Below are 17,528 nucleotides of genomic sequence, written 5' to 3' on the forward strand. Positions count from 1 at the left end.
CTTTCTATTTTCCAAACGTTCGACCCCGTTTGCCCCACACGGTGACCCCATAGGAGCATTAAACTGGCACTAAACTCGGTATTAAATCCAAAGCAAAGGGGGAATGGGGCGGTTTGCGTTATTGGGTTGGTTCCATGCCTGGGCAGCGAATCCTTCGGGGACCTCGGCGTTGGGTTCGTGGTTTATGGGGAAACCGGTGGAAAACGGGCGGAATCGGGTCAAATTTTGGCCTTTACGCCCATTTCGGGTGTTGAGCCGGCGCTAAACTCGGTATTAAATCCAAAGGAAAGGGGGAATGGGGCAGCTTGCGTTATTGGGTTGGTTCCGCGCCCGGGCAGCGAATCCTTCGGGGACCTCGGCGTTGCGTTCGTGGTTTGCGGACGACCGGGAAATGGGTGGAAAAGGGGCGGAATGGGGTGGGATGTTGGCGTTTCGGAGCTGACGCTGGTTCCTCTCTGTGCCCCCCCAGGTGGAGACGCCGCCCGCCCGCCCGCGGGCCCCCGCGCCAACTGAAGAGCCGCCGGCACAACATGGGCGCCGGTGGCGCCGCCGCCGCGGCGTGAGCGCCGCCACCGCCCCCCCGCGCCGCCAACCCCTCTCTGGATCGACCGGGCGGGCCAGGATGTGCGGGCGATGATGATGGCGAGGAAGCAAGATGTCCGCGTGCCCACCTACAACGTCAGCGTGGTGGGTCTGTCCGGCACCGAGAAAGACAAAGGCCAGTGCGGGGTGGGCAAATCCTGCCTGTGCAACCGCTTCGTGCGGCCCGGCGCCGACCAGTTCCACCTGGACCACACGTCGGTGCTCAGCACCAGCGATTTCGGGGGGCGCGTGGTCAACAACGACCACTTTCTGTACTGGGGGGAGGTGGTGCGGGCGCTGGAGGACGGCGGCGAGTGCCGCGCGCAGGTGGTGGAGCAGACGGAGTTCATCGACGACCAGACGTTCCAGCCGCACCGCAGCACGGCGCTGCAGCCCTACATCAAGCGCGCGGCCGCCACCAAGCTGGCGTCGGCCGAGAAGCTCATGTACTTCTGCACGGACCAGCTGGGGCTGGAGCAGGACTTTGAGCAGAAGCAGATGCCGGAGGGGAAGCTGCTGGTGGACGGGTTCCTGCTGTGCGTCGACGTCAGCCGCGGCATGAACCGCAACTTCGACGAGCAGCTCAAGTTCGTGTCCAACCTCTACAACCAGCTGGCCAAGACCAAGAAGCCCGTGGTGGTGGTGCTGACCAAGTGCGACGAGGGCGTGGAGCGCTACATCCGCGACGCGCACGCCTTCGCGCTCAGCAAGAAGAACCTGCAGGTGGTGGAGACGTCGGCGCGCTCCAACGTCAACGTGGACCTGGCCTTCAGCACCCTGGTGCAGCTCATCGACAAGAGCCGCGGCAAGACCAAGATCATCCCGTACTTCGAGGCGCTGAAGCAGCAGAGCCAGCAGATCGCCGCCGCCAAGGACAAGTACGAGTGGCTGGTGGGGCGCATCGTCAAGAACCACAACGAGCCCTGGGCCAACGTGAGCCGCAAGATGCAGAACGCGCCCGAGTACCAGGACTACGTGTACCTGGAGGGGACGCCCAAGGCCAAGAAGCTCTTCCTGCAGCACGTGCAGCGCCTCAAGCTCGAGCACGTGGAGCGGCGCCGCAAGGCGTTCCTGGCGGCGCTGCCGCAGGCGCTGGACGCGCTGCTCCCCGAGCTGGACGAGATCGAGCAGCTGAGCTGCTCCAAAGCGCGCAAGCTCCTGGAGACCAAGGCGGACTTCCCCAAGTGGTTCGTGGTGCTGGACGAGACGCCCTGGGACGCCACGGGCCACGTGGACGACGTGGACGACGAGCGCGTCCCCTTCGACCTGCTGGAGACGCCGGCGGCCGAGCAGGTGTACGAGGCGCACCGGGAGAAGCTGCGCGACGAGCGGAAACGCGCCGAGATGCGGCGGGCGTTCAAGGAGAACCTGGAGACGTCGCCGTTCGTCACGCCGGGGAAGCCCTGGGAGGAGGCGCGGAGCTTCATCATGAGCGAGGACTTCTACCTGTGGCTGGACGAGGCGGTTTACATGGACATTTACGGCAAGCACCAAAAGCAGCTCATCGAGAAGGCCAAGGAGGAGTTTCAGGAGCTGCTCCTGGAGTACTCGGAGCTGTTCTACGAGCTGGAGCTGGACGCCAAGCCCAGCAAGGAGAAGATGGGGGTGATCCAGGAGGTGCTGGGCGAGGAGCAGCGCTTCAAGGCGCTGCAGAAGCTGCAGGCCGAGCGCGACGCGCTGATCCTCAAGCACATCCACTTCGTGTACCACCCCACCAAGGAGACGTGTCCCAGCTGCCCGCTCTGCGTGGACTCGCGCGTCGAGCAGCTCCTGGGCTCCCGCTTCACCCGCGCCCCCAAAACGCAGCCGGAGCCCGGCGTGGACCGGCTCAACCTGGTGATCCTGGGCAAGGACGGGCTGGCGCGCGAGCTGGCCAACGAGATCCGCGCGCTCTGCACCAGCGACGACCGCTACGTCATCGAGGGCAAGGTGTACGAGCTGGCGCTGCGCCCCATCGAGGGCAACGTGCGCCTGCCCGTCAACGCCTTCCAGACCCCCACGTTCCAGCCCCACGGCTGCCTCTGCCTCTACAACTCCAAGGAGTCGCTGTCCTACGTGGTGGAGAGCATCGAGAAGAGCCGCGAGTCCACGCTGGGCCGGCGCGACGGCCACCCGGGCAACCTGCCGCTCACGCTCATCCTGGTGAACAAGCGCGGGGACGCGGGCGGCGAGACGCTGCACGGGCTGATCCAGCAGGGCCAGCAGATCGCCAGCAAGCTGCAGTGCGTCTTCCTCGACCCCGGCATCGGCTACGGCCGCAACATCAACGAGAAGCAGATCGGGCAGGTGCTCAAGGGCCTCCTGGACTCCAAGCGCAACCTCAACCTGCTCGGCGACCGGAAAGAGCCGGCGGACGCCGACCTGCGCGTCGTCATGTGCCTCATGTGCGGGGACCCGTTCGGCGCCGACGACGTGCTGGGGCCCGTGCTGCAGTCGCCCTCGTGCCGCCCCGGCGGCTCCGCCGGCTCCGTGGTGCTGGACTTGGCCGTGGGGCCGCACAAGCGGCGCGTGGAGCTGTCGCTGCTCTCCTACCACGCGTCCTTCGGGCTGCGCAAGTCCCGCCTGGTGCACGGCTACGTGCTCTTCTACTCGGCGCAGCGCCGCGCCTCGCTGGCCACGCTGCGCGCCTTCCTGTGCGAGCTGCAGGACGTGGTGCCCGTGCAGCTCGTGGCGCTGACCGACGGCGCCACCGCCGCCGACCTCCCGGACAACGACCTGAGCCGCGAGCAGCTGAGCGAGGGCGAGGAGATCGCGCAGGACGTGGACGGGCGCTTCGCCGCCCTGCCCGGCGCTCAGCCGCAGCGCAAGCTGGAGCTGTTCCACGCCTTCCTCAAGGACGCGGCCGAGAAGAAGACGCTGGTGGAGGCCGCCCACATGTACGACGCGGCGGCCGAGGCCTCCGGCGAGGACGCCGCCTTCAACTCGCCGCGCGCCGGCTCGCCGCTCTGCAACTCCAACCTGCCCGACTCCGAGGAGGACGCCGAGCCCCCCGGGTACAGCCCGTTCCGCGACGACCCCAAGGACCATTCCAAGCTCTCCATGGAGCTCGAGGGCAACGACGGCTTGTCCTTCATCTCCGTGGTGAGCGCCTTCGAGAACAAGCTCAACAACAAGGTGCCGCCGCCGGTGAAGCCCAAACCCCCCGTCCATTTTGAGCTGGGCAAGGCCGATTTGGCGTATCTGGAGCAGGGGCACCGCGACGGGCGCCGCAAGTCGCTGTCGGCCGGCTCCTGGCTCCCCGCCGACTGCTTCGACCCTTCCGACTACGCCGAGCCCATGGACGCGGTGGCGCGGCCGCGAGCCGAGGAGGAGAACATCTACTCGGTGCCGCACGACAGCACCCAGGGCAAGATCATCACGGTGCGCAACATCAACAAGGCGCAGTCCAACGGCGGCGCCAACAACGGCTCGGACAGCGAGATGGACACGGGCTCGCTGGAGCGCGCCCGCCACGGCCGAGCCAAGCCCGGGCTGTACCGCGCGCGCTGCTCGCGCCTCGGCCGCTTCGCCGGCTACCGCGGCAGCGTGGGCGTGGGCAGCGACGACGAGCTGGGGCCCGGCAGGAAGAAGGACGAGGAGCAGAGCGCCCCGTACAAGGGCGACAACGCCGGGGTGCCCTACGAGGCGGGCGACGGGGAGGACCCGCGGCGCAGGAACATCCTGCGCAGCCTCCGCAGGACGACCAAGGTGCCGCTTCCGCCTTTCCGGGGCCGCTTGGTGGGCGTTGAGCCGGCGATTGAGGGCGGGGAGGTTGGGTCGGTGGGTTGTGCGGCCTTGGCGGCGGATCCGTCCTCGCCGAGGGCGTTTGGTGGTGTTGGTTGCTTGTTGGTTGGTATTGGGTCCGTTGGGATCATTAACAGTCCGTTGGGATCAGTAACAATCCGTTGGGATGGATAACAGTCCATTGGGATCGATGACGGTCCATTGGGATCGATACTAGTCCGTTGGGATCATTAACGCTCCATTGGGATCGATAACGGTCCATTAGGATCAATAACAGTCTCTTGGGGTGGATAACAGTCCATTGGGATTGATAATAATCCTCTGGGATCGATAACAGTCCGTTGGGATCGATAATAGTCCATTGGCATAGATAATAATCCATTGGGATGGATGAGTCTCCATTGGGATATATGCTGGGTAGACCTGGCACCCCCCATATGCTGGGTAGACCTGGCCACCCGTATATGCTGGGTAGACCTGGCCACCCGTATATGCTGGGTAGACCTGGCCTCCCCCATATGCTGGGTAGACATGGCCTCCCCCATATGCTGGGTAGACCTGGCCACCCCCATATGCTGGGTAGACCTGGCCTCCCCCATATGCTGGGTAGACCTGGGCCCCCCTATGCTGGGTAGACCTGGCCACCCCCATATGCTGGGTAGACCTGGCCTCCCCCATATGCTGGGTAGACCTGGCCTCCCCCATATGCTGGGTAGACCTGGCCACCCCCATATGCTGGGTAGACCTGGCCTCCCCCATATGCTGGGTAGACCTGGGCCCCCCTATGCTGGGTAGACCTGGCCTCCCCCATATGCTGGGTAGACCTGGCCTCCCCCATATGCTGGGTAGACCTGGTCTCCCCCATATGCTGGGTAGACCTGGCCTCCCCCATATGCTGGGTAGACCTGGCCACCCCCATATGCTGGGTAGACCTGGCCTCCCCCATATGCTGGGTAGACCTGGCCACCCCCATATGCTGGGTAGACCTGGCCTCCCCCATATGCTGGGTAGACCTGGCCACCCCCATATGCTGGGTAGACCTGGCCACCCCCATATGCTGGGTAGACCTGGCCACCCCCATATGCTGGGTAGACCTGGCCTCCCCCATATGCTGGGTAGACCTGGCCACCCCCATATGCTGGGTAGACCTGGCCTCCCCCATATGCTGGGTAGACCTGGTCTCCCCCATATGCTGGGTAGACCTGGCCTCCCCCATATGCTGGGTAGACCTGGCCACCCCCATATGCTGGGTAGACCTGGCCTCCCCCATATGCTGGGTAGACCTGGCCTCCCCCATATGCTGGGTAGACCTGGCCACCCCCATATGCTGGGTAGACCTGGCCACCCCCATATGCTGGGTAGACCTGGCCACCCCCATATGCTGGGTAGACCTGGCCACCCCCATATGCTGGGTAGACCTGGCCACCCCCATATGCTGGGTAGACCTGGCCTCCCCCATATGCTGGGTAGACCTGGCCTCCCCCATATGCTGGGTAGACCTGGCCCACCCTATATCTTGGGTAGACCTGGCAGCCCCTGTATCTTGGGTAGACCTGGCAGCCCCTATATCTTGGGTAGACCTGGCAGCCCCTGTATCTTGGGTAGACCTGGCAGCCCCTGTATCTTGGGTAGACCTGTTGTTCTGGGGCGGTTTGGTGACTTTGGCTGTTCTGTGCCCGGTGCCATGGACGCTCCAGCTGCTGTTCTGGTTGGTTTTGGTGACTCTGCCTGTTCTCCTGTGCCGTGGACGCTCCGGCTGTTGTTTTGGGGTGGTTTTGGTGACTCTGCCTGTTCTGTGCCCGGTGCCGTGGTCTCTCCGGCTGTTGTTTTGGGGCAGTTTTGGTGACTCTGCCTGTTCTCCTGTGCCGCGGACGCTCCGGCTGTTGTTCTGGGGCGGTGTTGGTGACTCTGCCTGTTCTCCTGTGCCGCGGTCTCTCCGCCTGTTGTTCTGAGGCGGTGTTGGTGACTCTGCCTGTTCTCCTGTGCCGCGGTCTCTCCGCCTGTTGTCCTGGGGCGGTGTTGGTGACTCTGCCTGTTCTCCTGTGCCGCGGTCTCTCCGCCTGTTGTTCTGGGGCGGTGTTGGTGACTCTGCCTGTTCTCCTGTGCCGCGGTCTCTCCGCCTGTTGTTCTGGGGCAGTTTTGGTGACTCTGCCTGTTCTCCTGTGCCGCGGTCTCTCCGCCTGTTGTTCTGGGGCAGTTTTGGTGACTCTGCCTGTTCTCCTATGCCGCGGTCTCTCCGCCTGTTGTTCTGGGGCGGTGTTGGTGACTCTGCCTGTTCTCCTGTGCCATGGACGCTCCGCCTGTTGTTCTGGGGCAGTTTTGGTGACTCTGCCTGTTCTCCTATGCCGCGGTCTCTCCGCCTGTTGTTCTGGGGCGCTGTTGGTGACTCTGCCTGTTCTCCTGTGCCGCGGTCTCTCCGCCTGTTGTTCTGAGGCGGTGTTGGTGACTCTGCCTGTTCTCCTGTGCCGCGGTCTCTCCGCCTGTTGTTCTGGGGCAGTTTTGGTGACTCTGCCTGTTCTCCTGTGCCGCGGTCTCTCCGACTGTTGTTCTGGGGCAGTTTTGGTGACTCTGCCTGTTCTCCTGTGCCGCGGTCTCTCCGCCTGTTGTCCTGGGGCGGTGTTGGTGACTCTGCCTGTTCTCCCACAGAAGCCGAAGGCGCCGAAGCCGCGGGCGCCGCTGCCGAAGGGCCCCTGGGAAAGCAGCTACTTCGGGGTCCCCCTGGGCAGCGTCGTCACCCCCGAGCGGCCCATCCCCCTCTTCATCGAGCGCTGCATCGACTTCATCGAGGCCACAGGTCGGGGCAAAACCCCGCGGGAGCGGGAAAATCACCCGGGACCGGGAGCTTCCTCACCGGGTGGTTCTGGGAAAGAGGGAAATTCTGGCCCGGAATTTTGGGGGAAGGTGGAAAATTCCGCCCTTGAAGTTTTAGGGAGAGTGTTGAATTCTTCCCTGGAATTTTGGGGGAAAACGTCCAATTCCACCCTGGAATTTTGGGGTAAAATGTCCAATTCTTCCCTGGAATTTTAGAGGAAAGTGTTGAATTTCTCCCTGAAATTTTGGGGTAAAATGTCCAATTTCTCCCTGAAATTTTTGGGTAAAAATGTCCAATTCTCCCTGAAATTTTGGGTTAAAATGTCCAATTCTCCCTGAAATTTTGGGTTAAAATGTCCAATTCTCCCTGAAATTTTGGGGTAAAATGTCCAATTCTTCCCTGGAATTTTGGGGGAAAACGTCCAATTCTCCCTGAAATTCTGGGGAAATCATCCCATTCCTCCCTGAAATTTTGGATAAAAATGTCCAATTCTCCCTGAAATTTTGGGGAAATCATCCCATTCCTCCCTGAAATTTTGGGTAAAAACATCCAATTCCCCCCTGAAATTTTGGGGTAAAGCGTCCAATTCCTCCCTGGGACTTTTGGGGTAAAGTGTTGAATTCCGCCTGGATTTTGATGCTCGGAAGGGCGGGATCTGGCCCATTTTGCCTTTCCCGTGTCCGCCCAGGCCTGAGCACCGAGGGCATTTACCGCGTCAGCGGGAACAAGTCGGAGATGGAAAGTCTGCAGCGCCAGTTCGACCAGGGTAACCGGACCCCCTTTGCACCCCAAAACCCCCCGGACACCCCCACCCCCTCCCCCAAAACCCCCTTGGGGGGGTTTCTCCCAATTCCCTGCATTTCGGGGTCCCCCAGGGGCTACGACCCCCTTTGTCCCATCTTGGGGTCCATAGGGGTGCTGTGACCCCCATGTCCCCCCACGTTCCCACCCACAGTGTTTTGGGGTCCCTGGGGGTGCTGTGACCCCCATATCCCAGCATTTTGGGGTCCGTGGGGGTGCTGTGACCCCCATATCCCAGCATTTTGGGGTCCCTGGGAGTGCTGTGACCCCCATGTTCCCCTTGGTGTTTTGGGGTCCCTGGGGGTGCTGTGACCCCCATGTCCCCCCATGTCCCCCCAGACCCCCATGTCCCCCCTTGGTGTTTTGGGGTCCCTGGGGGTGCTGTGACCCCCATGTCCCAGCATTTTGGGTTCCCTGGGGGTGCTGTGATCCCCATGTCCCCCCAGACCCCCATGTCCCCCCTTGGTGTTTTGGGGTCACTGGGGATGCTGTGACCCCCATGTCCCTCCATGTCCCCCCGTGTCCCCCCAGACCCCCATGTCCCCCCTTGGTGTTTTGGGGTCCCTGGGGGTGCTGTGACCCCCATATCCCAGCATTTTGGGGTCCGTGGGGGTGCTGTGACCCCCATGTTCCCCTTGGTGTTTTGGGGTCCCTGGGGGTGCTGTGACCCCCATATCCCAGCATTTTGGGGTCCCTGGGAGTGCTGTGACCCCCATGTTCCCCTTGGTGTTTTGGGGTCCCTGGGGGTGCTGTGACCCCCATGTCCCCCCATGTCCCCCCAGACCCCCATGTCCCCCTTGGTGTTTTGGGGTCCCTGGGGATGTTGTGACCCCCATATCCCAGCATTTTGGGTTCCCTGGGGGTGCTGTGATCCCCATGTCCCCCCAGACCCCCATGTCCCCCTTGGTGTTTTGGGGTCCCTGGGGGTGCTGTGACCCCCATGTCCCCCCATGTCCCCCCAGACCCCCATGTCCCCCTTGGTGTTTTGGGGTCCCTGGGGATGTTGTGACCCCCATATCCCAGCATTTTGGGTTCCCTGGGGGTGCTGTGATCCCCATGTCCCCCCAGACCCCCATGTCCCCCCTTGGTGTTTTGGGGTCACTGGGGATGCTGTGACCCCCATGTCCCTCCATGTCCCCCCGTGTCCCCCCAGACCCCCATGTCCCCCCTAGGTGTTTTGGGGTCCCTGGGGGTGCTGTGACCCCCATATCCCAGCATTTTGGGGTCCGTGGGGGTGCTGTGACCCCCATGTTCCCCTTGGTGTTTTGGGGTCCCTGGGGGTGCTGTGACCCCCATATCCCAGCATTTTGGGGTCCCTGGGAGTGCTGTGACCCCCATGTTCCCCTTGGTGTTTTGGGGTCCCTGGGGGTGCTGTGACCCCCATGTCCCCCCAGACCCCCATGTCCCCCTTGGTGTTTTGGGGTCCCTGGGGATGTTGTGACCCCCATATCCCAGCATTTTGGGTTCCCTGGGGGTGCTGTGATCCCCATGTCCCCCCAGACCCCCATGTCCCCCCTTGGTGTTTTGGGGTCCCTGGGGGTGCTGTGACCCCCATGTCCCCCCATGTTCCCCCATGTCCCCCCAGACCCCCATGTCCCCCCTTGGTGTTTTGGGGTCCCTGGGGGTGCTGTGACCCCCATATCCCAGCATTTCGTGGTCCCTGGGGTGCTGTGATCCCCATGTCCCCCTTGGTGTTTTGGGGTCCCAGGGGGTGCTGTGACCCCCATATCCCAGCATTTCGTGGTCCCTGGGGTGCTGTGATCCCCATGTCCCCCCATGCTCCCCCAGACCCCCATGTCCCCCTTGGTGTTTTGGGTTCCCTGGGGGTGCTGTGACCCCCATGTCCCCCCATGTTCCCCCATATCCCCCCAGACCCCCATGTACCCCTTGGTGTTTTGGGTCCCTGGGGGTGCTGTGACCCCCATGTCCCCCCATGTTCCCCCATGTCCCCCCAGACCCCCATGTCCCCCTTGGTGTTTTGGGTCCCTGGGGGTGCTGTGACCCCCATGTCCCCCCATGTTCCCCCATGTCCCCCCAGACCCCCATGTCCCCCTTGGTGTTTTGGGGTCCCTGGGGGTGCTGTGACCCCCATGTCCCCCCATGTTCCCCCATGTCCCCCCAGACCCCCATGTCCCCCTTGGTGTTTTGGGGTCCCTAGGAGTGCTGTGACCCCCATGTCCCCCCATGTTCCCCCATGTCCCCCCATGTCCCCCTTGGTGTTTTGGGTCCCTGGGGGTGCTGTGACCCCCATGTCCCCCCATGTTCCCCCATATCCCCCCAGACCCCCATGTCCCCCTTGGTGTTTTGGGTCCCTGGGGGTGCTGTGACCCCCATGTCCCCCCATGTTCCCCCATGTCCCCCCAGACCCCCATGTCCCCCTTGGTGTTTTGGGGTCCCTGGGGGTGCTGTGACCCCCATGTCCCCCCATGTTCCCCCATGTCCCCCCAGACCCCCATGTCCCCCTTGGTGTTTTGGGGTCCCTAGGAGTGCTGTGACCCCCATGTCCCCCCATGTTCCCCCATGTCCCCCCATGTCCCCCTTGGTGTTTTGGGGTCCCTGGGGGTGCTGTGACCCCCATGTCCCCCCATGTCCCCCTTGGTGTTTTGGGGTCCCTGGGGGTGCTGTGACCCCCATGTCCCCCCTTGGTGTTTTGGGGTCCCTGGGAGTGCTGTGACCCCCATGTCCCCCCTTGGTGTTTTGGGGTCCCTGGGAGTGCTGTGACCCCCATGTCCCCCCTTGGTGTTTTGGGGTCCCTGGGGGTGCTGTGACCCCCATGTCCCCCCTTGGTGTTTTGGGTTCCCTGGGGGTGCTGTGACCCCCATGTCCCCCTTGGTGTTTTGGGGTCCCTGGGAGTGCTGTGACCCCCATGTCCCCCCTTGGTGTTTTGGGGTCCCTGGGGGTGCTGTGACCCCCATGTCCCCCCTTGGTGTTTTGGGTTCCCTGGGGGTGCTGTGACCCCCATGTCCCCCTTGGTGTTTTGGGGTCCCTGGGGGTGCTGTGACCCCCATGTCCCCCCATGTTCCCCCATGTCCCCCCAGACCCCCATGTCCCCCTTGGTGTTTTGGGGTCCCTGGGGGTGCTGTGACCCCCATGTCCCCCTATGTTCCCCCATGTCCCCCTTGGTGTTTTGGGGTCCCTGGGGGTGCTGTGACCCCCATGTCCCCCCATGTTCCCCCATATCCCCCCAGACCCCCATGTCCCCCTTGGTGTTTTGGGTCCCTGGGGGTGCTGTGACCCCCATGTCCCCCCATGTTCCCCCATGTCCCCCCAGACCCCCATGTCCCCCTTGGTGTTTTGGGTCCCTGGGGGTGCTGTGACCCCCGTGCCCCCCGTGTCCCCCCAGACCACGGTCTGGACCTGGCGGAGAAGGATTTCACGGTGAACACGGTGGCGGGCGCCATGAAGAGCTTCTTCTCGGAGCTGCCGGAGCCGCTCGTCCCCTACGCCATGCAGGTGGAGCTGGTGGAGGCCCACAGTGAGTCCTCATTAACCTCATTAACTCCGCCTTTCCTTAATTAACCCCCCCCCGGGCTCATTAGTGCGCTCGCCTCGTTAATCCAACCCTTAACCCCCCATTTGTGGCGCGTTGTGGTTAAAATTCCCCCCCATTTTTAGCGCCGTCCAGGGTGGGTTTTTGGGGTGAAGCAAATGCGTGGCCCCAAAACCCCATTCAAAACAATTAGGGGGGGTCATGGTGAGCGTTTCTCCCCCAAAATTCACCTTTCCCCCCCCCAGAAATCAACGACCGGGAGCAGAAGCTCCATGCGCTGAAGGACGTGCTCAAGAAATTCCCCAAGGAGAACTACGAGGTCTTCAAATACGTCATCGCCCACTTGAACAAGTGCGTGGGTTTGGGGGTGCCCTGGGGGGGGTGATGTGGGGGGCAAAGATGGCGGCGCAAGAGGCGCCTCAGGGGGTAAAATGGCGCCTGAATCGCCTCAAAAAATGGCGCCAGAATCGCCTCAGGGGGCAAAATGGAGCCAGAGTCACCTCAAAAAATGGCGCCAGAGTCACCTCAGGGGGCAAAATGGCGCCAGAGTCACCTCAGGGCCCAAATGTCATTAAATCACCTCATGGTCAAAATGGCGCCACAATCACCTCAGGGCTCAAAATGGCGCCAAAATCACCTCAGAGTCAAAATGGCGCCAAAATCACCTCAAAAAATGGCGCCAAAATCACCTCAGGGTGAAAATGGTGCCAGAATCACCTCAAAAAATGGCGCCAGAATCACCTCAGGGTGAAAATGGTGCCAGAATCACCTCAGGGCCCAAATGGCATTAAATCACCTCAGGGTCAAAATGGCGCCAAAATCACCTCAAAAAATGGCACCAAAATCGCCTCAGGGTGAAAATGGCGCCAAAATCACCTCAAGGCTCGTAATGGTGTCAAAATCACCTCAAAAAATGGCACCAGAATCACCTCAGGGTCAAAATGGCGCCAAAATTGCCTCAGGGTGAAAATGGCGCCAAAATCACCTCAGGACCCAAATGTCATTAAATCACCTCAGGGGTCCAAATGGTGCCAGAATCACCTCAAAAAATGGCACCAGAATCCCCTCAGGGTCAAAATGGCCCCAAAAGCACCTCAGGGTGAAAATGGCACCAGAATCGCCTCAGGGTTCAAAATGGCGCCAAAATCCCCTCAGGCTCCAAGTGGCGCCAAAATCACCTCAAAAAATGGCGCCAAAATCGCCTCAGGGTTGAAATGTCACTGAAATCCCCTCAGGGTCCAAATGTCACCAAAATCACCTCAAAAAATGGCCCCAAAATCCCCTCAGGGCCCAAACGGCGCCCGAATCGTCTCAAAAAATGGCCCCAAAATCCCCTCAGGGCTCAAAACGGCGCCCGAATCGCCTCAAAAAATGGCGCCAAATCCCCTCAGGCCTCAAAATGGCACCAAAATCACCTCAAAAAATGGCGCCAAATCCCCTCAGGGCTCAAAACGGCGCCAGAATCGCCCCAAAATCCCCTCAGGGCTCAAAATGGCGCCAGAGTCGCCTCAAAAAATGGCACCAAATCCCCTCAGGGCTCAAAACGGCGCCCGAATCGCCTCAAAAAATGGCCCCAAAATCCCCTCAGGCCTCAAAACGGCACCAAAATCACCTCAAAAAATGGCGCCAAAATCCCCTCAGGGCCTAAAACGGCGCCCGAATCGCCTCAAAAAATGGCGCCAAATCCCCTCAGGGCCCAAAACGGCGCTGGAGTCGCCTCAAAAAATGGCGCCAAATCCGCCTCAAAAAATGGCGCCAAATCCGCCTCAAAAAATGGCGCCAAATCCCCTCAGGGCCCAAAACGGCGCCCGAATCGCCTCAAAAAATGGCGCCAAAATCCCCTCAGGGCTCAAAACGGCGCCCGAATCGCCTCAAAAAATGGCGCCAAATCCCCTCAGGGCCCAAAACGGCGCCGGAGTCGCCTCAAAAAATGGCGCCAAATCCGCCTCAAAAAATGGCACCAAATCCCCTCAGGGCCCAAAACGGCGCCCGAATCACCTCAAAAAATGGCCCCAAAATCCCCTCAGGCCTCAAAATGGCGCCGGAGTCACCTCAAAAAATGGCGCCAAATCCCCTCAGGGCTCAAAACGGCGCCCGAATCACCTCCGAAAACGTCGCCAAATCCCCTCAGCGCTCCAAATGTCGTCCCCAGCGTCACCTCAGGGCTCCAAACTTCCCCGCAGGGTCAGCCACAACCACCGCGTGAACCTGATGACCAGCGAGAACCTCTCCATCTGCTTCTGGCCCACGCTCATGCGCCCCGACTTCAGCACCATGGATGCGCTGACGGCCACGCGCACCTACCAGACAATCATCGAACTCTTCATCCACCAGTGCCCCTTCTTTTTCTACAACCGGCCCCTCCTGGACCCCCCCGGCCCGGCCGCCCCCTTCGCGCCTCCATCGCCGCCGCGGACCCCCCCTCCATCGCCGCACTCGCCGGTGCAGCCGCTGCTGGAGCAGCACTCGCTGTGAGACGGCGACGGACCCGCAGAAACACTACGAACCCGCACGTGGCGCCGCGGAGCTGCCCGGGTCGGGGCTCCCCAAGTTGGGGGGGGTTGGTTGGGTGGTTTTTTGGGGGTGGGGGGGTGGTGATTCGGACGCTTCTACGGGCGCCCCCGGGTGTTTTGGTGACGCCGAAGGCCTTGAGGGGTGGTTGTGGGGGGCTTGTGGAGCTGATGGCGGTGGCCAACGTGGCCAACGTGGTTCCGTGGGGCTTGAGGATCGATCAACGTGGCCCAACGGAGCTTGAGGTTCGTCCAACACAGCCCAATGGAGCTTGAGGTTCGTCCAATGTGGCCCAACGGAGCTTGAGGTTCGTCCAACAAAGCTTGAGGTTCATCCAACGCGGTTCCGTGGGGCTTGAGGATCGATCAACGTGGCCCAATGGAGCTTGAGGTTCGTCCAGTGTGGCCCAACGGAGCTTGAGGTTCATCCAACAAAGCTTGAGGTTCATCCAACGCGGTTCCGTGGAGCTTGAGGATCGATCAATGTGGCCCAACAGAGCTTGAGGATCGTTCAACGTGGCCCAACAAAGCTTGAGGTTCATCCAATGCGACTCCATGGAGCTTGAGGTTCATCCAATGTGGCCCAACGGAGCTTGAGGTTCGTCCAACAAAGCTTGAGGTTCATCCAACGCGGTTCCGTGGGGCTTGAGGATCGATCAACGTGGCCCAACGGAGCTTGAGGATCGTTCAATGTGGCCCAACAAAGCTTGAGGTTCGTCCAATGCGACTCCATGAAGCTTGAGGATCATCCAATGGTCCAAAAGAACTTGAGGATCATCCAACATGGCCCAACGGAGCATGAGGTTCGTCCAACAAAGCTTGAGGTTCGTCCAACAAAGCTTGAGGTTCATCCAACGCGGTTCCGTGGGGCTTGAGGATCGATCAACGTGGCCCAACAAAGCTTGAGGATCATCCAACATGGCCCAATGGATCTTGAGGATCATCCGATGGCCCAACAGAACTTGAAGATCATCCAACATGGCCCAACAAAGCTTGAGGTTCGTCCAATGTGGTTCCATGGAGCTTGAGGATTGTCCAACGTGGCCCAACAAAGCTTGAGGTTCATCCAACATGGCCCAATGGATCTTGAGGATCATCCAATGGCCCAAAAGAACTTGGGGATCATCCAACGTGGTCCAACATGGCTCAAGGTTCATCCAGCGTGGTCCAATGGCTCTTGAGGTTCATCCGCCATGGTCCAACGGCTCTAGAGGTTCATCCACCGTGGCTCAAGGTTCATCCAACGTGGTCCAGCTTAGGTCGTGGCTCATCCAATGTCGCTCAAGGCCCATCCAACGTGGTCCAACGTGGCTCAAGGTTCATCCAGCGTGGTCCAATGGCTCTTGAGGTTCATCCAGCGTGGTCCAACGTGGCTCAAGGCCCATCCAATGTGGTCCAACGTGGGTCAAGGCCCATCCAATGTGGTCCAACGTGGCTCAAGGTTCATCCAATATGGTCCAATGGCTCTTGAGGTTCATCCAACGTGGTCCAACGTGGGTCGTGGCTCATCCAATGGGGCTCGAGGCCCGTCCGAAGTCTTGATGCTCAGCCAATCGCGGCCCCCGATTTGCCGGCCCCCCAGGACTTGCCCCTTGTGGCCCCAGGGTCCACCCAATGTGTCCCCAACGTCCACCCGATGTCACCGGTGTGTCCCCAGGATCCACCCAGCGTGTCCCCAAGGTCCACCCGATGTCACCGGTGTGTCCCCAGGATCCACCCAACGTGTCCCCAAGGTCCACCCGACGTCACCGACGCGTCCCCAGGATCCACCCGATGTCACCGACGTGTCCCCAGGATCCACCCAGCGTGTCCCCAAGGTCCACCTGATGTCACCACCTTGTCTCTCAGGTCTACTTGACGTCACCAACATGTCCCCAGGGTCCACCTGATGTCACCGGTGTGTCCCCAGGATCCATCCAACGTGTCCCCAAGGTCCACCTGACATTACCGACGTGTCCCCAGGATCCATCCAATGTGTCCCCAAGGTCCACCTGACGTCACTGGTGTGTCCCCAGGATCCATCCAACGTGTCCCCAAGGTCCACCTGACATCACCGACGTGTCCCCAGTGTCACCCATGTGTCCCAAGGGTTCACCCGATGTCACCGGTGTGTCCCCAGGATCCATCCAACGTGTCCCCAAGGTCCACCTGACATCACCGACGTGTCCCCAGTGTCACCCATGTGTCCCAAGGTCCACCTGATGTCACCGGTGTGTCCCCAGGATCCATCCAACGTGTCCCCAAGGTCCACCTGATGTCACCGACGTGTCCCCAGGATCCACCCGATGTCACCGACGCGTCCCCAAGGTCCATCCAACGTCACCGATGCATCCCCAAGGTCCACCCGATGTCACCGGTGTGTCCCCAGGATCCATCCAACGTGTCCCCAAGGTCCACCCGATGTCACCGACACGTCCCCAGGATCCATCCAACGTGTCCCCAAGGTCCACCCGACGTCACCGACGCGTCCCCAACATCACCCACGTGTCCCCAGGATCCACCCCACATGTCCCCAACGTCCCCGCCCCTCCCCCATTTCCCAGGCAGCACTTACCGGTGGGGGAGGGGCGGCCCCTCCCCCCACCCCCTTTTTCGAGCCGGATTTGGGGGTTTTTTTTCCCTTTCCAGAAAAGCCCATTTTGGGGCCAAAAAGGTGGAATTTGGGCTGAGAGTCGCCCCCGGACGCCTGGGTCCCCTCCCCCGGACGCCTGGGTCCCCCCAGCTCCCAGTCCCGGGGTGGTTTAAACTGGATTCTCATGGTACCAACTGGGAGCGGCCCCTCCCCCCTCCCGGGTCTCTTCGCACTTTAAAACGCCCCAAAAACCCCTCAAACCGCCCCAAAACCACCCCCCCCCCCACTTCATTCCAGGGCCAGGACCCCAAAAAACCCCCCAAAAAAGGGCTTTTCCCCCCCAATTTCCCACTTGAAAACGAACCCGGGGTTCGGGGGCATTTCTGGGGTTAAAACCATCAAAATCGGGCAAAACAGAACCGGAAGAGCCCCCTCAAAATGGGGCAAAACGCGGCGTTTTAAGCATTTCCGCGGCCTCCGCCGTTTTGGGCCAAAAAGCCCCGATTTGGGGCCTTTTTTTGTTGCGTTCCTGTGGATTTTGGGTTTTTCCAACCCCTTAATTTTGGGGGAAAACTACAAAACTCATCATTTTTCAACCATCACCTCAATTCTTTCAAAAATCCCTAAAATTAGCCCAAAAAAACCACCCCCCCCGCAACCCCCTCAATGGTTTTTCCCGCCCCAAAAAAGCGGCGTTTTGGGGTTTTTGGGCGCTGGATTTTCCCATTTTTTGGTATTTTTAGGGTTTAACAAAAACTCCGCCCGTAGCGATTTCAAAAAAAACCCCTTTTTCTGCTTTTTTTGAGGCCGTTTTGAGCAATTTGTGGAATTTCGGGGGCGTTTTAGTGCATGAACAAAAAGTGACATTTTCAGGCCCGGCCGGGCCCGTTTTTGCTGGAAATGAGGAAAAAAAAAACGGCGGAAAAGAAGAAAAAAAACCACAAAAAACCACAAAAAAACCCACAATAATAATAAATTTTGCCTCGCCGTCGTTTTTTTGGGGGGAAAAACCGCGATTTGGGGTGGGAAATTGGGGTC

At 60.8% G+C, this 17,528-nt stretch overlaps 1 protein-coding gene and 1 long non-coding RNA gene across 2 annotated transcripts; both read left to right on the forward strand.

The window, feature by feature from the left end:
- The first annotated feature begins 495 nt into the window (after positions 1 to 495).
- On the forward strand, positions 496 to 13,991 carry ARHGAP35 (Rho GTPase activating protein 35). The gene is made up of 6 exons (XM_071800874.1): positions 496 to 4,269; positions 6,952 to 7,099; positions 7,806 to 7,883; positions 11,262 to 11,393; positions 11,654 to 11,759; positions 13,592 to 13,991. Exons 1-6 carry the CDS (start codon positions 634 to 636, stop codon positions 13,881 to 13,883), a joined length of 4,392 nt encoding a protein of 1,463 aa, XP_071656975.1. The 5' UTR covers positions 496 to 633; the 3' UTR covers positions 13,884 to 13,991.
- Positions 13,992 to 14,000: 9 nt separating this feature from the next.
- LOC139826037 (uncharacterized) lies at positions 14,001 to 17,466 on the forward strand. Its single transcript, XR_011736141.1, has 2 exons — positions 14,001 to 14,309; positions 14,341 to 17,466. It is a non-coding gene; the product is annotated as an uncharacterized lncRNA (long non-coding RNA).
- Positions 17,467 to 17,528: the final 62 nt, after the last annotated feature.

Source organism: Patagioenas fasciata, chromosome 33, assembly GCF_037038585.1.
Source record: "Patagioenas fasciata isolate bPatFas1 chromosome 33, bPatFas1.hap1, whole genome shotgun sequence".
Classification (NCBI taxonomy): Eukaryota; Metazoa; Chordata; class Aves; order Columbiformes; family Columbidae; genus Patagioenas; species Patagioenas fasciata.